We start from the raw sequence: 24281 nt of genomic DNA on the forward strand, positions 1-24281 counted from the left end.
TGCAAGGGCTAGAGAGAGAGGAAAAGAGTCTAGGACTAGAGGGCATAGCTTCAGAATAGAGGGACGTCCATTTCGAATGGAGATGAAAAGGAATTTCTTTAGCCAGAAGGGTAGTGAATCTGTGGAAGTCATTGCCACTGATGGCTGTGGAGGCCAGGTCATGCTTCTGTGTCTGATGGTCTTGTGAGCTTTCTCAGAATGACCCTATTCTCCAGCATCATCACCACGGTACCTACTGTGTGTACATCCATCCCACTCACCACCTCCACCCTTTGGCAGTAAGACAGATCTGCTGAATCTCCAGTAAGTGCTGCTTTTCATCCTTTAGATCTGACAGCTGGAGATGTGGCATTTGCCGTCTTTGTCCGCACAAACTGTGTTAGAGTCATGGTGCACTAGAGCATAGAACAGGCACTTCTACCTGTCCAGTCCATTCTGAACTGTCACTGTGCCTAGTCCCATTGACCACGGCCCTCCAAACCCATCCCAACCATGTACCTATCCAAAGTTCAACCCTCAAGCATCAGGCTCCTGAACCAGCGTTGATAACTGCATTCCTCCATCACTGATCTGATCCTACAACGTATGGGCTCACTTTCAAGGACTCTACAATGCAAGTTCTCAATACTTATTACTTACTTATTTAGTATTATTATTGTGATTTTTATTCTTTGTATTTGCAAAATTTGTTCTCTTTTGCACATTAGTTGTTGGTCCATCTTGTGGGTGATTTTTCATTAATTCTATTGTGTTTTTTGTATTTACTGTAAATGCCTGCAAGAAAATAATCTTAGGGTTGTATGTAGTTACATATATATACTTTGATAATAAATTTATTTTGAACTTTGAACTTCTCTTAAGCTTTGCAGTCGAACCTGCATCCATCACTCTCACCACCCTCTTAGCGAAGAAGTTAGAGTCAAAGTGAACTACCGAATAGAAACAGGCCCTTTGAGTCATCTGGTCCATGTTCAACTGCTGTTTTTCCTGGACCATCGACCCCCAGCTTGACCTTTGTCCTACATATCCCACCCATCCAAGTACTTATCCAAATGTTTCTTAAATTTTGCATTCGAACATACACCCACCCCTAATACTGACAGTTTGTTTCACACTTTATTAAGTTCCCTCTCAGGTTCCTATACCTGTAGTTCTTGCTTCACCTCAGTGGAAAAAGCCTGCTTGCATTTACCCTATCTATACCCCTTATATCTTCCCTCTAAGATGTGTGTGTGATCTTGGCCATTCAGGGATTGTCTGCCTGGTGTCAGTGGTCGCATACCCAGGACTTGTGATCTGCACCAGCTGCTCATACGACCATCCACCACCTGCTCCCACGGTTTCTGATCAGGGGGCTAAGCAGGTGCTACACTTGCCCAAGGGTGACCTGAGGTCTAGCGGAGGGAGGGAGTGCCTTTAATCTCCTTTGGTAGAGACTTATCTCCACCCTGCTTCAAAGTTCTCTTTAATTTGTAATAATCAGTGTGCTCAAAAATCTTGCACTGTGCAATTTTTTTGCCCAGTGACAACAAAGTGTGTGCACTGAATAATTTCTTCAGTAAAAACAGCATAAATAAACCAGTTCTGAAATCTGCAGACAAAGCATCGCTTACTCTACATTGTCAACATTGTTCACATCAAAAACCGGAAAAGGAAATGTGATTGTGTCTGATTGTGAAATGTGCTTAACATGCCAACGAGATAGAGGGTGACAACCTTTTGTGCGCAGTTTAAATTCCTGCTTAGCCCCCTTCCCCTGATCAGGATCAATGGCTGACTAAGAGGAGAGAACAGTAAAATCATTGGAAGTGAACAAAAGAAAAACTAATCTTTCAATCAGTTTCTTATTGAATAGTTTGTCTGAAGCGTATTGGTGAGGGCTGGAGTCACCTGTCTTGTAAAGACGCTGCCCAAAAGAAGGCAATGGCAAACCACATTTGTAGAAAAATTTGCCAAGAACAATCATGGTCAAGACCATGATTGCCCATGTTCTCACCCTCCATATTAAGCATTGATTCTACCTGAGGATGTTGAAAATTCAAAGTTCAAAGTAAATATATCATGTTGAGATTCATTTTCTAGCGGGCATTTACAGGGGAAATAGAAATAGAATAGAATATTATGAAAAACTATACATAAACAGAAATGCTGACAAACAACCAATGTGTAAAAGAAGACAAGCAGTGCAAGAAGAAACTGATTGAAAGATCAGCTTTTCTCTTGTTCGCTTCCCAAGATTTTAATGTTCCCTAAAAATCAGTTCAGCTTACTGTTAAGAAAGGGAAATAAATCCCATGTGTTATGACTGCTTTGCATCTCTTGAAGAATAGCAAGTGAGCAAACTTATAAATCAGCCGTGATAGAATAGCGGAGCAGATTCGATGGGCAGAATAGTCTAATTATGCTCCTATGTTGTGTGGTCTTATAGAATTCTGTTAAAAAGCTTTTTGGCAGTTACATCCCCAACACCAAGTTGCTTTTCTTTTATGCAATTGCTCAATATCTGAATGTCAAGTTCAGCTTTTTAATGTTGGGAGCATTTTTTTGTGTAGCAAAACTTCTCCCATGCCAAGCAATGGAAAGGGCTTATTCCAACTTTACTTTTAGTTGGGCAGATGTGAATAGCAAGAGAGATATGAACAAGACCTGACACAAGGAAATGATTTAAGTGCTCCATTGTTAAACATTTATTTCTTTAACCTTGTGCTTTGGTAGTTTAGCTCTTCAAAGCTTTTTAGGCATTCCATTTACTTCTTTCTTTAATGCTGCTTCTCGCTTCTTTGGGGCTCTGCCAAGTGCCTCACCTTCTCTGCTAGCCGTACACCTTCAGTCTAATCAGCTGCATCCTTGTTGGGAGCTAGCTATAAGGTTGCACATCTAAATGCCCCTTCAGAATCAGAATAAGGTTTATTTATCACTGAGAAATGTCATGAAATTTGCAGCAGTACCTTGTAAGACATAAAATATAAATTAGCATAAGAAAATCTGATGGTGGAGGGGAAGAAGCTGGTCCTAAAACATTGAGTGTGTGTCTTCAGGCTCCTGTGCCTTCTCCCTGATGGTAGCAATGAGAAGCGGGTAGCGTGGTAGGTGGTAAGGATCCTTAATGATGAATGCCCTCTTTTTGAGGCATCATCTTTTGAAGGAGACGTGATAGTGGGGAGGATTGTGTCCATGGTGGAGCTGGCTGAGTTTACAACCCTCTGCCACCTCTTGTGATCTTGTGCAGTGGCCCTTCCATACCAGTTGGTGATGCAACCAGTCCAAATACTCTTCACGGTACATCTGTAGAAATTTGCTGGAGTCCTTGCAGACATACCAAATCTCCTCCGGTGCTCCTTCTGTTAAGTCAAGAAGGATTCAAGTTCAAGTTCAAGTTTATTGGCATCTGTCTAGATATATACAACCAAATGTTCCTCTGGATCACAGTGCACTCATAATAAATATATATATATATATATATATATATTACACGGAGACTAGGTACTGTTAGAGCTCTAGAAAATTACATTACAAGGTTGCTAGGAAGCAGCTTAAGAATGGAATTAGGAGAGCCAGAAGGGGCCATGAGAAGGCCTTGGTGAGCAGGATTAAGGAAAACCCCAAAGTGTTCTACAAGTATGTGAAAAGCAAGAGGATGAGCCGTGTGAGAATAGGAGCAATCAGGTGCGATAGTGGAAACGTGTGCATGGAGTCAGAGGAGGTAGCAGAGGTACTTAATGAATATTTTGCTTCAGTATTCACCAGGGAAAAAGAGCTTGGCAATTGTGGGGATGGCTTACAGCAGAATGAAACACTTGAGCATGTAGACGATAAGAAAGAGGATGTGCTGGAGCTTTTGACAAGTGTTAAGTTGGATAAGTCACAGGGACCGGATGAGATATACACCAGGCTACTGTGGGAAGCGAGGGAGGAGATTGCTGAGCCTCTTACGATAATCTTTGCATGATCAATAGGGACGGGAGAAGTACCGGAGGATTGGAAAGTTGTAAATGTTGTTTTCTTGTTCAAGAAAGGGAGTAAGGATAACCCAGGAAATTATAAACCAGTGAGTCTGACTTCAGTGGTGGGCAAGTTGTTGGAGAAGATCCTGAGAGGCAGGATTTGAGCATTTGGAGAGACATAATCTGAGTTGGGATAGACATCATGGCTTTGTCAAGTGTAGTTCGTGCCTTACGAGCCTGATTGAATTCTTTGAGGATGTAACAAAACACATTGATGAAGGTAGAGCAGTGGATGTGGTGTATATGGATTTCAGTAAGACATTTGATAAGGTTCCCCATGTAAGCCTCCTTCAGAAAGTAAGAAGGCATGGGATCCAAGGAGACAATTTATTTACAGACAGTAAAACACTTTACCAAACACCCAAGTCAAAACAATTACTCATTTAAGGCACCCTAAGTTAGAAAAATGATGTCACTAAACATTCAGTAACACTTGAAGCTCAACATGAACTTTGATAGGTCTCCCCAAGTTACACAACTATGAAACTAAACATTCAACAAACAGGTACTTAGCTAAGTGTGCACATGTGCGCTCCTGTATTTCATTTTCCCATTGGTTCTTCAGCGCTAGTGATGACCTTGACCGTAAGTAAGCCCCTGGTGAAAGAGCCAGAGTCTTTCTCACGTGCTATTCTCATATATCTGTGGTGCCTGGAACCAGAAACCGGTGCCGTGGCGTGAACGCCAACCATTGGGAGCAAAGTATTGTATTCTTCAAGTGGTTCAATCAACGACTGACATGGTAGAAGCTACTTTCGACTGCCAATAAGTTAATTCTTCACATTACAGTTTTGCTCAGTATTTCCAGCATCTGCAGAATCTCTTGTATTTATGCCTACCTGCTTTTATTTCAGCTTTACTGCCTCTTCTGTTTTTTATTTGATTCTGACAGAGTGTCAGATGAAGACGAGAGTCGGGAGTTTTGTGGAGAGTCTATCAGCTTCACAGTCACTGTTAATGAGGCTGCCATTTATTCCCAGATGTTTAAACCTCATTCCAATTCACAAACATTCGCAGTTGGATTTGAACTCCTGTTCTCTGCATTATTAGCTCAGGGTTCTGGTTTGAGGCCGTGCCAATATTTGGTATACTGAAAATGTTGTGGATTTGGAAAGCAAGTCTGCAGGATGTTAATGAAAAGCAGATCCGTTTTGGACATACGCTCCAAATTGCATTAGTTTTCTCCATTTTCTGCTGGGATACACAGGACCAGGGAAAAGACCATTATTGCCCACCTGGTTACTATATCGTTGGTCTTTTGTTAACTAATACTCATAAGAAAGGTTCATAGAACATAGAACAGTTTAGCACAGGAACAGGCCTTCCAGCCTACAATGTTATACCAAACTAATTTAACTAGTAATCAAATGTCCAGCTAATCCTCCCTGTCTACACAATGTACATATCCCTTCATTTGCTGCTTATTCAAGTGCCTATCTACAAGCCTCTTAACCATGTCTATTACATTTGCCTCCACCAGCACTGACAGCATTTTCCAGGCACCCACCACCCACCACTCTCTGTATAAAAACTTACCCTGCACACTTCCTTTGAAATCACACCCTTGCCTTAAGAGCATGCTCTCTGATCTTCACTCACCCTTCAAATATTCCAGCACCACCTGTTACCGCCAACTATTCCCCACTCTCATCAAGCTGTGTGCCACAGTAGCATAGTGGTTAGCGCAATATTTTATGCTGCTAGATGTAAGATCGAGGTACAATTCCTGCCGCTGCCTGTAAGAGCCCTGTCACCACATAAGCTTCCTCCATTTGCTCCGGTTTCCTCTCATGCTTCAAAGGTATACAGTTCATGTTAGTAAGTTGTGGGCATGTTATGTTGGCACCAGAAGCATACAATAGAATAAAATAGAACTTTATTGTTGCTCAAGCCAACGAGATTGCGGTGCTACTCCAGTCTGTGCAAAACAGATATTTACAGTGCATGCGGTATGGCCTAATTAAAAAACAGTCCCATATTTGCATGCAACAAGTGACTTTGATAGTTCATAACACTCAAAAGCCATTGGCAAGCTGGGGTGTAGCATTATTCAGCTGCTCAACAGCCCTCGGGAAGAAGCTGTTTTTCAGTCTTACTGTCTTGGCTAAGATGTTTCTGTATCTCCTACCAGATAACAGGAGATTGAACAGACAGTGTCAAGGACGGGATGGGTCTTTAATGATGTTACGAGCATGCTGTAGGCACTGAGAGTTGTAGATTGTCTCCAGGTCTGGTAGTAGAGCTCCAGTGATGTGCTGACCATCCTAATCGCCCATTGGAGAGCGTTGTGACCTGTCTTGCTGTGGTTATAGTGCCACACTGTCACTGCGCATGTCAGTGTGCTCTCTATCGCACTTTGATAAAAGTTGGCCAGCAATATTTGGGGCAGATGAGCTCTCCTTAAGCACCTCAGGTAGTGTAGTCGCTGTTGTGCCTTCCCTGCTGTTGAGCATGGCGACATCTGTGGGCTGCCCAATGCAAACCTCACTGATTTGAGTCAGAATCAGGTTTATTATCACCGGCATGTGATGTGAAATTTGTTAACTTCGCAGCAACAGTTCAACGCAATACATAATCTAGCAGAGAAAAAAAAATAAAATAGTAATAATAAATAAACAAGTAAATCAATTATTTATATTGAAGAGATTAAAAAACTTGCAAAAACAGAAATACTGTATATTTAAAAAAAAGTGAGGTAGTGTCCGAAGATTCAATGCCCATTTAGGAATCGGATGGCAGAGGGGAAGAAGCTGTTCCTGAATCGCTGACTGTGTGCCTTCAGCCTTCTGTACCTCCTACCTGATGGTAACAGTGAGAAAAGGGCATGCCCTGGGTGCTGGGTATGCTTAATAATGGGCATTGCCTTTCTGAGACACAGCTCCTTGAAGATGTCCTGAGTACTTCATAGGCTAGTACAAAAAATGGAGCTAACTAAATTTACAACCCTCTGCATGTTCTTTCAGTCCTGTGCAGTAGCCTCCACCCCATATCAGACAGTGATGCAGCCTGACAGAATACTGTCCACGGTACATCTATAGAAGTTTTTAAGTGTATTTGTTGACATTCCAAATCTCTTCAAACTCCTAATAAAGTAAAGTTAGATCCTCAGAGATCCTGACACCCAGGAACTTGAAACTGTTCACTCTCTGTACTTCTAATCTCTCTATGAAGATTGGTATGTGTTCCTTCAACTTACCCTTCCAAAAGTCCACATCACTCTTTGGTCTTACTGACGTTGAGTGCCAGGTTGTTGCTGTGGCACCATTCCACTAGTTAGCATATCCTGTATGCGCTCTCATCACCACCTGAGATTCTACCAACAATGGTTGTATTGTCAGCAAATTTATGGTTGGTATTTGAGTTGTGCCTAGCCACACAGTCATGTGTATATAGAGAGTAGAGCAGTGGACTAAGCACACACCCCTGAGGTGTGCCAGTGTTGATCGTCAGTGAGGAGGATATGTTATCACCAACCCTCACAGATTGTGGTCTTCTGGTTAGGAAGTTGAGGATCCAATTGCAGAGGGAGGTACAGAGGCCCAGGTTCTGCGACTTCTCAATCAGGATTGTGGGAATGATGGTATTAAATGCTGAGCTAAAGCCAATGAACAGCATCCTTACATAGGTGTTTTTGACAGAAAGGACACATTTTACAGTATATTTCAATGTACATGTGATAAATAAAGCTAATCTTTTTTTCTTTCCCCTTCTCACCTCAAACCTATGCCCTCTAATATTTTGATTTTACCACCCTGGGAATGGAATAATATTCCACTAAACCTTTTGGCTAAATAGAGCTAATATTTGTCTTTATCTTTATAAGATTTAAACTGACCTCTTACCTTCTTTTGAGTTTGAGGCCATAGGAGTGTAATTAGGTCATTCAACCCATTGAGTCTGCTCTGCTATTCAATCATGCCTGATTTATTTTCAATCCCAAACCCATTCTCCTGCCTTCTACTTGTAACTTTTGATGCCCGACTTATCAAGAACCTATTAACCTCTGCTTTCAGTATACTCAATGACATGGCCTATCAGACATCTGTGACAATGAATTCCACAGATTCACAACACTCTGGCTAAAGAAATAACCTCTGAACCCTGAGTGTTCAGAGTTCTGGCCCAGCATATCTAGATTTTAAGGTCCCAAATCAACATGATGCTGGAAATCCAAGTACATCTAAGTCAGCAGCTTCTGTGGAGAGTAGTAACAAGAGGGAATAAGTACCTGGCAGATTCTGTAGAGAGGAAAGGTTAAGGTAAATGATCTCTCTTTAGGTCATCCACATGAAATATTAAACCTGCTTCTTGCTGTACAGGCGCTGCCTGACATTTTGCAATTGGAATTGATGTACCGAGATACAGTCTTGCATAGTGTCATACAGATTGAATCATTACACAGTGCATTGAGCTATTCAGGTAGATAGGACCAGGCTGGCATGCACTAGATGGGCTGAAGGACCTATTTCTGTGCTGTAGTGCTCTTCGAGTCTATGGTGTTTATGAGGCTGTTAGACCCTCCAGAAATCTCCAATGCCTCCCTGGTTTAAGAGTGACTGAGCTTTTTTTTTTACTGATGGTGATCTTTTGGTGGATTCTCCTTTGCATTACCAAAAGAAACAAAAAAAGGTTATTGGTTTTATACTGTGCCTGGATATTTAAAAAAAAGAGATAAAGAAGAAGGGAATGGAAGGAGGTGGGTCCTGAAGGAATTTGGCATCATGTTCGACACAGACTACATGGAACATAGAACATAAAAATCTACAGCACATTACAGGCCCTTTGGCCCACAAAGTTGTGCTGACCATGTAACCTACTCTAGAAACTGCCTAGAATTTCCCTAGCGCATAGCCCTCTACTTTTCTAAGCTCCATGTACCTATTTAAGAGGCTCTTAAAAGACCCCATTGTATCTTCTTCCACCACCGGCACCGGCAGTACATTCCATGCACCCCCGCTCTCTATGTGAAAAACTTACCCCTGACATCCCTTTGGCCCCCTTGTGTTAGCCATTTCAACCCTGGGAAAAAGCCTCTGGCTCTCCACACAATCAATGCCTATCATCATTTTATACACCTCTGTCAGGTCACCTATCATCCTTCTTCGCTCCAAAGAGAAAAGGCCAAGTTCACTCAACCTATTCTCATTAGGTATGCCCTCCAATCCAGACAACATCCTTGTGAATCTCCTCTGCACTTTCTTTAGTATTCACATCTTTCCTGTAGTGAAATGACCAGAACTGAACACAGTACTCCAAGTGGATGCTGATCAAGGTCTAATGTAGTGTAACATTACCTTACGGCTCTTGAATGTAGTCCCACGGTTGATGAAGGCCAATGCACCATATGCCTTCTTAACAACACTGTCAACCTGCGTAGCAGCTTTGCGTCTCCATGGACACCGACACCAAGATCTCTCAGAACCTCCACACTGCCAAGAGTCTTACCATTAATATTATATTCTTTCTTTAAATTTGACGTACTAAAATGAACCACTTCACACTTATCTGGATTGATGTCCATCTGCCACTTCTCAGCCAAGTTCTGCATCCTATTGATGTCTTGCTGTAAACTCTGAAAACCTTCCACACTATCCACAACACCCCCAATCTTTGTGTCATCAGCAAACTTACTAACCCAACCTTCTGCTTCTTCATCCAGTCCATTTACAAAAATCACAAAGAGGAAGGGTCCCAGAACACCACTGGTCACCAACCTCCATGTGGAATACAAACCATCTACAACCACCCTTTCTTCTGTGGGCAAGCCAATTTTGGATCCACAAAGCAAGGTCTCCTTGGATTCCATGCTTCCTTACTTCCTGAATGAGCCTTGCAGAGGGAACCTTATCAAATGCCTTACACTATACACTACACTACATCCACTGCTCTACCTTCATCAATGTGTTTTGTTACGTACTCAAAGAATTCAATCAGGCTCGTAAGGCACGAACTACACTTGACAAAGCCATGCTGACTATCCCCAATTAGACTATGTCTCTCCAAATGCTCATAAATCCTGCCTCTCAGGATCTTCTCCAACAACTTGCCCACCACTGAAGTCAGATTCACTGGTCTATAACTGTCTGGGTTATCTCTACTCCCTTTCTTGAACAAGAGACCAACATTTGCAACCCTCCAATCCTCCGGTACTTCCCCCATCCTATTGATGATGCAAAGATCATTGAAAGAGGCTCAGCAATCTCCTCCCTCGCTTCCCACAGTAACCTGGTGTACATCTCATCTGGTTCATGTGACTTATCTAACTTGATGCTTGTCAAAAGCTCCAGCACATCCTCTTCCTTAACGTCTATATGCTCAAGCGTTTCAGTCCACTGCAAGTCATCCCCACAATTGCCAAGCTCTTTTTCCCTGGTGAATCCTGACGAAGGGTTCCAGCCCGAAACATCGACCGATCTTTTCCACGGATGCTGCCCAACCTGCTGAGTTCCTCCAGTGTGTTGGGAATACTGAAGCAAAATATTCATTAAGTACCTCTGCTACCTCCTCTGACTCCATGCACATGTTTCCATTATTGCACCTGATTGGTCCTATTCTCACATGGCTCATCCTCTTGCTCTTCACATACTTGTAGAATGCCTTGGGGTTTTCCTTAATCCTGCTCACCAAGGCCTTCTCATGGCCACTTCTGGCTCTCCTAATTCCATTCTTAAGCTGCTTCCTAGCAACCTTGTAATTTTCTAGAGCTCTAACAGTGCCTAGTTTCTTGAAACTTTCATATGCTTTTCTGTCTACAAGAAGGGTCAGAGCCATCTCTATTTCCTGAGGAGACTGAGGTCCTTTAACATCTGCCGGACGATGCTGAGGATGTTCTATGAGTCTGTGGTGGCCAGTGCTATCATGTTTGCTGTTGTGTGCTGGGGCAGCAGGCTGAGGGTAACAGACACCAACAGAATCAACAAACTCATTTGTAAGGCCAATGATGTTGTGGGGATGGAACTGGACTCTCTGACGGTGGTGTCTGAAAAGAGGATGCTGTCTAAGTTGCATGCCCTCTTGGTCAATGTCTCCCATCCACTACATAATGTACTGGGCGGGCACAGGAGTACATTCAGCCAGAGACTCATTCCACTGAGATGCAACACAGAGCGTCATAGGAAGTCATTCCTGCCTGTGGCCATCAAACTTTACAACTCCTCCCTTGGAGGGTCAGACACCTTGAGCCAATAGGCTGGTTCTGGACTTATTTCATAATTTACTGACATAATTTACATATTACTATTTAACTATTTATGGTTTGAATACTATTTATTATTTATGGAGCAACTGTAACGAAAACCAATTTCCCCCAGGATCAATAAAGTATGACTATGACTATGTCTATTAACTAGATTTTCTGCATCCTTTGTATACTATGGTTCTTTAACTCTACATTCCTTTTCCTGCCTCAGTGGAACATACCTATGCAGAACTCCATGTAAATGTTCCCTGAACATTTGCCACATTTCTGCTGTGCATTTCCCTGAGAAAATCTGCTCCCAAGTTTCTGCCTAATAGCTTCATATTTCCCCCAACCCCAATTAAAATTTTTTCCAAATTGTCTGCTCCTATGCCTCTCCAGCGCTATGGTGAAGGAGGTAGAGTTGCGGTCACAACCTCCAAAATACTCTCCCACTAAGAGATCTGACAGCTGACCACGTTCATCTCCCAGTACTAGATCAACTACAGCCTATCCTCTAGTTGGCTTATCTGCATATTGTGTCAGGAAACCTTTCTGAACACACCTAACAAACTCCACCCTATCGAAACCCCTTGTGCTAAGGAGATGCCAAACAATATTAGGAAAGTTAAAATCTCCCATCACAATAACCCTATTATTATTGCATCATTCCAAAATCTGCCTCCCTATCTGCTCCTTGATATCTCTGTTACTATTAGGGAATCTATTAAAAGCACCAAGTAGACTTATTGCCTCTTTCCAGTTTCTGACTTCCATCTACACTGACGCAGTAGACCAATCCTCCATGACTTCCTCCTTGTCTGCAGCCATGACACTATGCCTAATTAGCAATGCCGCACCCCCACCTCTTTTGCCTCCCTCTCTGTTCTTTTTGAAACATCTAAAGCCTGGCACACTCAGCAGCCATTCCTGCTCTTCAGATATCCAAGTCTCTGTCATGGCCACAATGTCATTGTTCCACATATTGATCCATGCTCTATGTTCATCTGTATTGTTTATGATACTACTTGCATTGAAATAGACACATCTCAAATTGTCAGGCTGAATGCATCTTTGTTCTAAAGGAGGAAGACATGGAGGGATTGTCTACTGAGTTTCTGTGGGTGGAAGTTAGAAACAGGAAGGGGTCAATAACTCTACTGGGTGTTTTTTTATCGACCACCCAATAGTAATAGTAATAGGGACATCGAGAGCAGATAGGGAGATGGGTTCTGGGAAGTTGTAATAATAACAGGGTCGTGGTGGTGGGAGATTTTAATTTCCCCAATATTGATTGGCATGCCCCTAGAGCAAGGGGTTTAGATGGAGTGGAGTTTGTTAGATGTGTTCAGGAAGGTTTCCTGACACAATATGTAGATAAGCCTACAAGCGCAGAGGCTGTACTTGATCTGGTATTGGGAAATGAACCTGGGCAAGTGTCAGGTTTCTCACTGGGAAAGCATTTTGGAGATAGTGATCATAATTCTATCTCCTTTACCATAGCATTGGAGAGAGATAGGAACAGACAAGTTAGGAATGAAAGGGTTACCGTATAAGGAACATCTGGCAGCTCTTGGGCTGTATTCCTTGGAGTTCAGGAGAATGAGGAGGCATCACATTGAAACATTCCGAATGTTAAAAGGCCTGAACAGATTTGATATGGCAAAGTTATTTCCCATGGTAGGGGATTCTTGGACAAGGGGATACGACTTCAGAATTGATGGACGTCCTTTTAGAACTGAGATGCGGAAAAATTACTTTAGTCAGAGTGTGGTAAATCTGTGGAATTTGTTGCCACAGGCGGCTGTGCTGGCCAAGTCAATGGGTGTATTTAAACATAGAAACATAGAAAATAGGTGCAGGAGTAGGCCATTCTGCCCTTCGAGCCTGTACTGCCATTTATTATGATCATGGCTGATCATCCAACTCAGAACCCTGCACCAGCCTTCCCTCCATACCCCCTGATCCCTTTAGCCACAAGGGCCATATCTAACTCCCTCTTAAATATAGCCAATGAACCGGCCTCAACTGTTTCCTGTGGCAGAGAATTCCACAGATTCACCACTCTCTGTGTGAAGAAGTTTTTCCTAATCTCAGTCCTAAAAGGCGTCCCCTTTATCCTCAAACTATAAGGCAGAGATGGATAGGTTCTTGATTAGCCAGGGCGTCAAAGGGTATGGGGTGAAAGCAGGGGAGTGGGGAGTACTGGAAGAATTGGATCAGCCCATGATTGAATGGTGGAGCAGACTCGATGGACTGAATGACCTACTTCTGCTCCTATATCTTATGGTCTTATGGAAAGCGTTTAATTGGAGTAAGGGAAAATATGAAGCTATAAGGCAGGAACTTGGAAGTATAAATTGGGAACAAGTATTCTCAAGGAAACGTACAGCAGAAATGTTGCAAATGTTCTGGGGAAATTTGTGTGACGTTCTGCATAGGTACATCCAATGAGACAGGAAAATGATGATAACGTACAGGAACCGTGGTGTACAAAGGCTGTTGAAAACCTCATCAAGATGAAAAGAAAAGCTAATGAAAGGTTTAAAAAACAAGGTAGTGATTGAGATCTAGAAAATTTTAAGACTAGCAGGAAGGAGCTTAAGAATGAAATTAGGAGAGCCAGAAGGGGCCATGAGAAGGCCTTAGCGGATAGGATTAAGGAAAACCCCAAGACATTCTACAAGTATGCGAAGAGCAAGAGGATAAGACATGAGAGTATAGGACCAATCAAGTATGATAGTGGAAAAGTGTGTATGGAACTGGAGGATATAGCAGAGGTACTTAATGAATACATTGCTTCAGTATTCACTACAGAAAAGATGTTGGCAATTGCAGGTATGATTTACAGTGGACTGAAAAGCTTGAGTGTATAGTTATTAAGAAAGAAGATGTGCTGGAGCTTTTGGAAAGCATCTAGTTGGATAAGTCACCGGGACCAGACGAGATGTACTCCAGGCTACTGTGGGAGGCGAGTGAGGAGATTGCTGAGCCTCTGGCGATGATCTTTGCATCATCATTGGGGACAGGAGAGGTTCCGGAGGATTGGAGGGTTGCAGCTGTTGTTCCCTTATTCAAAAAAGGGAGTAGAGATAACCTAGGAAATTATAGATCAGTGAGTCTTACTTCAGTGGTTGGTAAGTTAATGGAGAAGGTCCTGAGAGGCAGGATTTATGAACATTTGCAGAGGCATAATATGATTGGGAATTGTCAGGATGGCTTTGTCAAAGGCAGGTCGTGTCTTATGAGCCTGACTGAATTTTCTGAGGATGTGACTAAACACATTGATGAAGGTAGAGCGGTAGGTGTAATGTATATGGATTTCAGCAAGGTATTTGATAAGGTACCCCATGCAAGGCTTATTGAGAATGTAATGAGGCATGGGATTCAAGGGAACCTTGCTTTGTGGATCCAGAATTGGCTTGCCCACAGGAAGCAAAGAGTGGTTGTAGATGGGTCATAGTCTGCATGCAGGTTAGTGACCAGTGGTGTGCCTCAGGGATCTGTTCTGGGACCCTTCCTCTTTGTGATATTTATAAATGACCTGGATGAGGAAGTGAAGGGATGGGTTAATAAATTTGCTGATGACACAAAGGTTGGGGGTGATGTGGATAGTGTGGAGGACTGTCAGAAGTTACAGCGGGACATCGATAAATGCAAAACTGGGCTGAGAAGTGGCAGATGGAGTTCAACCCAGATAAGTGTAAGTTGGTTCATTTTGGTAGGTCAAATATGATGGCAGAATATAGCATTAATGGTAAGACTCTTGGCAGTGTGGAGGATCAGAGGGGTCTTGGGGTCTGAGTCTATAGCACACTGAAAGCTGTTGCGCAGGTTGACTGTGTGGTTAAGAAGGCATACGGTGCATTGGCCTTACAGCTTTATAGGAAACTGGTCAGACCCCACTTGGAGTACTGTGCTCAGTTCTGGTCATCTCACTGTGGGAAGGATGTGGAAACTGTATATAGGGTGCAAGGGAGGTTTACAAGGATGTTGCCTGGATTGGGGAGCATGCCCAGGTTGAGTGAACTTGGCCTTTTCTCCTTGGAGTAACAGAGAATGAGACGTGACCTGATAGAGGTGTATAAGATGATTAGAGGCACTGATTGTATGGATAGTCAGAGGCTTTTTCCCAGGGCTGAAATGGTTAACACGAGAGGGCGCAGTTTTAGGGTGCTTGGAAGTAGGTACAGAGGAGATGACAGGGGCAAGTTTTTTACACAGAGAACGGTGAGTGCGTGGAATGTGCTGCCGGTGATGGTTGTGGCGGATACAATAGGGTCTTTTAAGCGACTCCTGGATAGGTACATGGAGCTTCAAAAATAGAAGGCTATGGGTAATCCTCGGTAATTTCTAAAGTAAGTACATGTTTGGCACAGCATTGTGGGCTGAAGTGCCTGTATTGTGCTGTAGGTTTTCTGTGTTTTCTAACATCTGCCTGTCCTTCCTCACAAACTCCCTACAAGCTGTCTCTACTTGTGCTCCAACCTCCCCCCCCCCGCGCAAATCTAATTTAAACCCTCCCCATGGCATTAGTAAACCTCCCCACCTGGATATTGGTCCCTGTCGGATTCAAGTGTAACTCGTTCCCTTTGTACAGGTCACACCTGTCCCAGAAGAGTTCCCAATGATCCAAAAATCGGAATCCCTGTCCCCTGCTCCAATCCTTCAGCCATGCATTTATACTTCACCTCATTCTATTCCTATAGTCACTGTCGCATGGCACAGGCAGCAATCCTGAGATTATTACATAGGAGGTCCTGCCTCTCAGCTTCCTCCCTGACTCCCTGTGTTCTGTTTTCAGGACCTCCACCCTTTTTCTACCTCTGTCATTGGTACCAATATGTACCATGATCTGTGGCTGCTCACCCTCCCAGTCAGGATATCGTGAACGCGCTGAGAAACATCATGAACCCCGACACCTGGGAGGCAAACTACCATCCTTGTGTCTTTTTCGGGCCCACAGAATCACCCATCTGTCCCCCTAACTATAGGGTCTCCTATTACCAATGGCATCCTCTTCCTTTCCCTACCCTTCTGAGCCACAGGGCCAGACTCAGTGCCAGAGGCACAGCCACTGTTGTTTCCCCCAGGTAGGTTCCCCCCCACCAAAAGCACTCAAAATGGTGTACTTATTGTTAAGGGGGACAGCCACCGGGGTGCTCTCTACTACCTAACGCCCACTCTTCCCTCTCATGACAGTAACTACTTCTCTGTCTCCTGTGGCATCAGGGTGACCACCTGCCTGTAGCTCCTGTCTTATCACCTCCCTACTCTCCCCAACAAGCCAAAGGTCATTGAGTTCAAGTTCCCTAACTCGGTCTCTAAGGAGGCTGGAAGTCTCCCAGACATCCCACATCTGACACCCTCAACAGAAAACTGGCCTGAAGGGGTGTTCCTGGGTTCCCCGCTGCTATGTTCATGCCAGTTTCTGGCACAGGGCAGGGCCGGTTATTAAACTGGTACCTAATTTCAAAGTGAATTTATTTTCAAAGTACCTATATGTCACTGTATATTATCCTGAGATTTACTTTCTTGTAGGCATTCAGAGTAGGTGCAAAGAAACACAATAGAGTCAATGAAAAACTACACGTAAAGACTGACAAACAAGTAATGTGTAAAAGAAGACAAACTGTGCAATTAAAAAAAAAAGTAAATTATATTGAGAACATGAGTTACAGAGTCCATGAAAGTGAGTCCCTAGGTATACGACTATAGAAATGACCAGAAGCAAGATGAAGGGAATCTTTTCTTTTGCTGTTTGATGGGGAGGGGATTCTGCAATAACTTTTCAGAAGGGATTTGACCGAGTTCTCGAAGGAGGCAAGATGAACTGAGGGGACGTGGAGAAAGAGCAGGGGAGAGGGACTAATTGGACAGCTCCTTCAAAGGGTTGGCTCTGGTGGTTCAATACTTCATTATTTTATGAATCTATTCTCTATTAATCCAGCACATCTGCTGATTGTGTGGTGACCAGACATGGTGGGGGCCGGCAAGCTAACATTTTCTCCTGAGACATCTCCTTTTGGCTGAGTCCACTCAGATCCTGCTTGTTTTTTTTAAATTTTACTTAATATTTATAAAGCAGTTTCTTTGCCCAGTTCTGTGATTTAAAAAAAATTGCAATCTTTCAGATTGTTGCTAGAATCCTTTATCAGACTCACTGCTTTTATTGGCATGAGATGGACTTATTTCGCTCGAGCCTGCATTACCTCAGCCCAGTTCATGCACTTGTGACCGCGGTTGTGGTGTCAAACAAAGGGCAAGCCAATCTGTCACGTCCCTGTCCATTTAGAGCGAGTTTTGTCGTTAAATCTGATGTACGGGGAAGTGGGATGGAAGATAACAGTAGCAAGGGCAGACAAATCATACGGGTCTTATCATTCTTGTGGTTTTCATTTGAGCTCAGGAGAAAGGGAAAAACAATGTTAACATGTTGACTTTGTGCTTCTCACAGATATTTCTGCACTTGTCTGATTGAGGGATAAGAAGTCATGGTTATTGCTGGAAGCGTAGCCTGGCTAGCTGCCATTGTTATTGTGGAAGTGTTGTGTGGAGTATTGTTACAAACTCTCTTTCATAACTGTTTTGGGTTCTTTTAAATGCTTTATTTCAAAATCTGAATTCCTGCACTCTGGCACAGGCCCCTGTTAACTCAAACAGACCTTGTGTCCTTCCCGTATTTGTGTGTCTCAGACACAGAACATAGGATGTTGCAGCATAGCACAGGCCCTTTGGCCCATGATGTGTGCTGACCTTTTAACCTACTCCAAGATCAATCAAACCCGTCCCTTTCATTTGGCCTCCATTTTTCTGTCATCCATGAGCCTATCTAAGAATTTCTTAAATGTCCCTAATATATCTTCCTGTACCAATGCCCCTGTCCAGGCATCCACTGCTTTCTGTGTATAATTTCTGTGTAATTTGTTATTTTCTTGTGCTTGTATGACGTAATGTACCTGAGATGCTGCTGCAAGTATGGTTTCATTGTACTTGTGCATATGTCGACTTGTGCAGATGACAATATAAACACAACTTTTACTGCACATTTACTTGAGATGCAGGAGCCTCAGGAGTCACACCACCAGGTTCAGGAACAGTAAGAACCCCTCAACCATCAGGCTGTTTAACCACAGGGACAACTTCACTCAGCTTCACTCGCCCAATCACTGAACTGTTCCCACAACCTATGGACTCACTTTCAAGGACTCTTCATCTCCCATGTTCCTGATAGTTATTGCTTGCTTCCTTCCTAATTAATTAATTAATTGTTTCTTTTTTTTTTCTTTAGTATTTGCACAGTTTGTTGTCTTTTGTACACTGGTTGTTTGGCTGTCCTGTTGGGTGCTGTCTTTCATTGATTCTATTGTGTTTCTTGGATTTATTGATTACTGTGAATGCCTGCAAGAAAACGAGTCTCTGGCTGGTATATGGTGACATATGTGCTTTGATAATCACTTTACTTTGAGTGTTGAACTTTGAACGCACTCTGCACGGGCAAGTTGGACAGGCGGGCCTGTTTCCATGTTGAATGACTCTAGGACCCCGTGCTCCGAATGACGTGGTAATCCCTGTTCTAAGTTCTAATAAACTGTGCCCTCGCCATTTGTGTGCAGTATGGTAGCATAGTGGTTAGTACAGGGTGATCACCCTTAGGGTTTCCTTTCCACTGTTGACTATAAGGAGTTTATATATTCTCCCCATGACCACGTGGGTTTCATCTTGGGGCTCTGTTTCCTTCCAACGTTCAAAAGACATATAGGTTATGCTTAGTAAGTTATGGGTGAGCTTTGTTGGCGCTGGAAGCGTGGTGTCGCTTGTGGACTGGCCCCAGCACTTCCTCGGACTGTGTTAGTCACTGACGCAAAACGACGCACTTCATTTTACATTTCACAAACAAGAGAAAGCCTGCAGATACTGGAAATCGAGCAACACACACAAAATGCTGAAGGAACTCAGCAGGCCAGGTTTAAGATTAGCTTTCAGCCGGAAACATTGACTGTGCTTTTTTCCATAGATGCTGCCTGACCAGCAGTTTGTGTGTGTTGCTCACTTTATATTTCGATGTTTTGATCTGCTGTAGATGTGACAAATGAAGTTATAGATAATGAGAATGATCCCAGGAATGAAAGGGTTAATATATGAGGAGTCTTTGATGGCTCTGGGTTTGTACTTGCTGGAGTTTAGAAGAATGATAGGGGATCTCACTGAAACCTATGGAATATTGAAAGTCCTCAATCGAGTTGATGTGAAGAGGATGTTTCCTTTTGTGGGGGGAGTCTTGGAGGGCACAAACTCAGAATAGATGGATGTCCATTTAGACCAGAGATGAGGTTAAATCTATGGAATTCATTGTCATGAATGACTGTGGAGGTCAAGTCATTGAGTATGTTTAAAGTGGAGGTTGATAGGTTCTTGGTTATTCAGAGCGTCAACGGTTACTGGGAGATAGCAGAAGAATGGTGTTGAGAGGGATAATAAATCAGCCATGATGGATTGGTGGAGCAGACTCATTGGGCTGAATGGCCTAATTCTGCTCCTTTGTTTTATGGTCCTATGGTCTAAAACGAATCTTAATCACTACTCTCAATCTTTGCCTCAACTAAAGGATAATGTTAAACTGTCTATGTTTTAAATATATCTTTTTGGATCGTGTGATCCAAATCTCTGCTGCTTGTGCACAGACTTACAGCTAGTGCTCGATGACGCACACCAGCAATCAGTCCAAGAAATGCCTTGATTTTAAAAGTGTTATCTCAGTTTTCAGATCCCTTTTGATCTCACCCATCTGTAGCTCTGTAATCTCCTCCAGACTGATAGCCTTTAGAGATTCGTACACTTCTCGGACATTGCTGAGTTTTAATTGCCCCATCAGTACCACCCATTGCTGTCAGGTTCCGGTTGCCCTGCTATTCCGAGGATGTCAATAAGCTGCAGAGAGTACAAAAAGAAAGACTTACAAGGATGTTACTGCAACTGAATGGCTTAGATTATCAGGAGAGGCTGGATAGATTTTCCCTGGAGAAGAGACATGCAGAAGTTTATAAAATCTTGAGGGGCATATATATGGTGAATGCTGACAGTTTTTCCCTAGGGTAGGGGAGTCCAAAACCAGAAGGTATAGGTGTAAAGTGAACAGGGAATGATTTAAAAGGGTCCCAAAGGGAACATTTTGACACAGAGAGTGGTGGGTATATGGTAATTAGATGCAGGTCCAGCTGTAAGATTAAAAAGGCATTTAGGGTGACATAGGGATAGGAAAGGTGTTAAAGATTTTAAGGATCAACTTAATTTTTACATGCAAACATGAGGAATTCTGAAGATGCTGGAAATTCAAGCAACACACATCAAAGTTGCTGGTGAATGCAGCAGGCCAGGCAGCATCTCTAGGAAGAGATGTTGATGTTTCGGGCCGAGACCCTTCGTCAGGATGCCTTGACTTAATTTTCACATGTTCATTGAAAGTACAGTGAAATATATCGTTTGCATCAATGACTGCTGACACATTTTGAGGATTTGCTGGGGGTGGGCAATAGCCCACAAGTGTCGCCATGCTTCCAGAACCAACATAGCGTGTTCACAACTTATTAACCCTAACCCACACGTCTTTGGAATGTGGGAGGAAACTGGAGCACCCAGAGGAAACTCACGCAGCTGTTGGGAGAACATACAAAGACCTTACAGACAACAGTTGTCTGTGGTGCTGTAATAACCCATATGCTGCTGTGCCAACTTTTCTCTGGAGCTTCAGCAGCTAAGGAGTGACCTCATAGAAGTTTATAACATTTGTCATCATCATGTCCTGTATGATGTGGGAGATCATGGTCTTTCTATGACCATGATTGTTCTATGCAAATCCTACAGAAATGGTTTGCTATTGCCGCCTTCTGGGCAGTGTCTTAACAAGACAGGTGACCCCAGCCATTGGCAATACTCTTCCGAGATTGTCTCCCTGGTGTCAGTGGTGGCATAACCAGGACTTGTGATCTGCACCAGTTGATCATATGACCATCCACCACCTGCTTCCTTGGCTTCACGTGATCCTGATCAGGGGGCAAAGTGGGAGCTACACTTTGCCCAAGGGTGACCTGCAGGTTAGCCGGGGGAAGGAGTGTCTTTCGCCTCCTTTGGTCGAGACGTATCTCCACCCCAGCACCCATTATAGCATTATGGGAGGCATAGATAGAGTAGACAGTCGGAATCACTTTACTGTACTGCGGTGAAAGTTTCAAACGCTAAGGAGCAGAGCTTTAAGCTAAGCGGGGGTGGGGGGAAGTTTAAGGGAGGTGTGTTGGGATTTTTTTTTAACGCAGTGATTGTAAACATGCCGCCAGGCTTGTAGTGGAAGATAAATGAAAGTTCAAAGTAAATTTATTATCAAAGTATATGCATATCACCATATACATCCCTGAGATTCTTTTACTTTGGGAATACTTAGTCAATCCAGGAAACACGATAGAATCAATGACGGACAAACAACCTGTGTGCCAAAGACAACAAACTGTGCCAATACAAAATAAATATATGAGCAATAAGTATCAAGAAAATGAGTTGAAGGGTTCTAGAAAATGAGTCCATACATTTTCTACGGTTCTATACTCTTAAGTTTGAAGAATAAATTGGATAGGTACATGGATGGGAGGGGTCTGGAGGGTTATGGACTGGATGCAGGTCAATGGGACTAGCGGAATAATGTTTCGGCACAGACTAGAAGGGCCGAATGGCCTGTTTTCTATGCTGTAGTGTTCTATGGTTCTATAGTTCTATTGCGGGAACAGTTCAGTGTCGGGGCCGGTGAAGTTATCCCCTCCATTTCAAGAGCCTGATGGTTGTGGGGTAATAATTATTCCTGAATCCGATGGTGCGAGCCCTGAGGCTCTTGTACCTTTTTTCCTGATGGCAGCAGTGAGAAAGGAGCATGACCTGGGTAGTGGGGTCCTTGATTACGGACACTGCTTTCTTGCGACAGTGCTCCGTGTAGATGTGGCCAGTGGTGAGGAGGCATTTTCCTGTGATGGACTGGGCTGAATCCACCACTTTCTGTCGTCTTTGATCTCTATAAACTTCAATTTGAAAGCCTAGGTAGAGTAGATGTGAAGAGGATGTTCCCAGTGGTAGGGAAATGCAAACCAGAGGGCCCAGCCTTTGACTAGAAGGGTGTCCTTTTAGAACAGAGACAATGAGGAATTTATTTAGCCAGAGGGTGATGAATCACAGACACACACTGTGCCACAGATGGCTGTGGTCGCCACATCACTGGGTATTTTTAAAGCGGAGGTTGATAGGATCTTGATTAGTGAAGGTGTCAAAAGTTACTGAGAAAAGGCCGGAGAATGGGGGTGAGATAGATAATAAATCAGCCATGATGAATGGTGGACCAAACTCAATGGGCTGAATAGTCTAATTATTTTCCTATGTCTTGTGGTCTAACTTGATGTATAATAAACCTAACCATTATCACTTCTCTCCCAGGCACATCAGCAGAGGAACCTGGACAATGTTGTCTCTCAGCAGCACAAGACGGGAAGTGGGAAGAAACTGAAGAAAGATGGTGGCACCGGCTTTGACGCGGAGGTGGATAAAATCAGCCCCATGTCTGAGCAAGATTCGGGAATCCTGGATGTCGAAGATGAGGAGGATGACGAAGAGGTAATTCATCATTTTCCACAATGTTTTTGAGAAACGTTTTTAGCTAGCTGGGTGGGGACCACTGGTTCTTGCATGGACTAGAAGGGATGTATGGCTGAATCAGAATCAGATTTAATATCATTGGCATATATTGTGAACTTTGTTGTTTTGCAGCAGCATTGCAGTGTAATACATAATAATAACAACTCTAAGAATATTTATCTATCTTTTGATATAAATCTATTTCTCCATATATTTTTTATATACACACACACACATGCACACACACATTAAATTAAATAAATAGTGGCAAAAGAGAGCGAAAAAGAAAGGAAAAGTAGTGAGGTAGTGTTCATGGGTACAATGTCCATTTAGAAATCTGACGACGAGGGGAAGAAGCTGTGCCTGAGTCCTGCAAGACAGGGTAGGAGGAGAGGCATCAGGAGGGTGGTGATCGGCAGGTGAGAAGAAGAGATACAATGGGGACCAGTGTGGGGGAAAGAAACATAAAACTACTGGAATTTGGTGAAATCGGAGGCTTCCTCCAGCCATTTGTTTTTCATTTCGAATTCCACACAGATTGTGGGATGAATTTACATACCACCCCTGGCTTCTCGAGCAAAGTGGTGGTCGGCCTTCTTTCTAGCAGCACCACAGGGCAGCAACCTGCTTTCGATCAACGGTATCAGAAATAAGGAGAGTTTAATTTGCCTGTTGGACAGTTGACATCTGGACGAGGCTCTCAGAAACACCTGAGCTGTGTTGAAACTGCTTCATAAAGGGAAATGTGTCAATATCTGATTTCAGATCAACAGTACAGTAAACGTTACTGGGATCAGTGAAGGTCAAATAATGGGGATTGTAATATTTTGTTTTGCATTCCTCCTTCTGATGCCCGTCCTCCTGCCCTTTCTTCCATGGTTACTCTGCTCTCCTATCAGAATCCTTCTTCAGCACCTCCCACCTATCGTCTCCCAGCTTGTTATTTCATCCCCTTCCCCACTCACCGACATTCTTTCTCACCTGGTCACACCTATCAACTGTCAGCTAGTACTCCTTCTCCTCCCCCCAATCCTGACGAAGAGATTCGGCAGATGCTGGAAATCCAGAGTTCAGCAGGTCAGGCAGCATCAATGAAAAGGAATAGATTCGAAGATTTGGGCCGAAGAAGGGTCTTGGCCTGTAATGTCAATTGCTTATTCCCCTCCAGAGATGCTGACCTGCTGAGTTCCTCCAGCATTTTATGTGTGTTATTCTGCATTCTGTTATTATTTTACTGTCTACTACCTTAATGGGCTGTTGTAATGAAATAGTCTGTATAACAGTTTTCAATAAACACCATCGCCCCCTAATCAATAAACGTCAAAACACAGGCCTTTGTATGTCCCTCTGCAATTGGATTCTTGACTTCTTCATTGGAAGACCACAGTCAGTGTAGATCAGAAATAACATCTCTTCCTTACTGACTACCT

At 43.2% G+C, this 24281-nt stretch overlaps 1 protein-coding gene across 7 annotated transcripts in view; it reads left to right on the forward strand.

Annotated features, from left to right (window-relative positions):
• LOC140196877 (exocyst complex component 6B-like) overlaps nucleotides 1-24281 on the forward strand; it is an 877039-nt gene that overhangs the window by 300505 nt on the left and 552253 nt on the right. For all 7 annotated transcript variants that reach the window (XM_072256771.1, XM_072256773.1, XM_072256776.1 and 4 more), the window contains exon 7: nucleotides 22654-22830. In XM_072256771.1, coding sequence (XP_072112872.1) covers nucleotides 22654-22830 — 177 coding nt within the window. The remainder of the gene's footprint in view (nucleotides 1-22653; nucleotides 22831-24281) is intronic.

The sequence above is a fragment of the Mobula birostris genome, chromosome 4 (genome assembly GCF_030028105.1).
Source record: "Mobula birostris isolate sMobBir1 chromosome 4, sMobBir1.hap1, whole genome shotgun sequence".
Lineage (NCBI taxonomy): Eukaryota > Metazoa > Chordata > Chondrichthyes > Myliobatiformes > Myliobatidae > Mobula > Mobula birostris.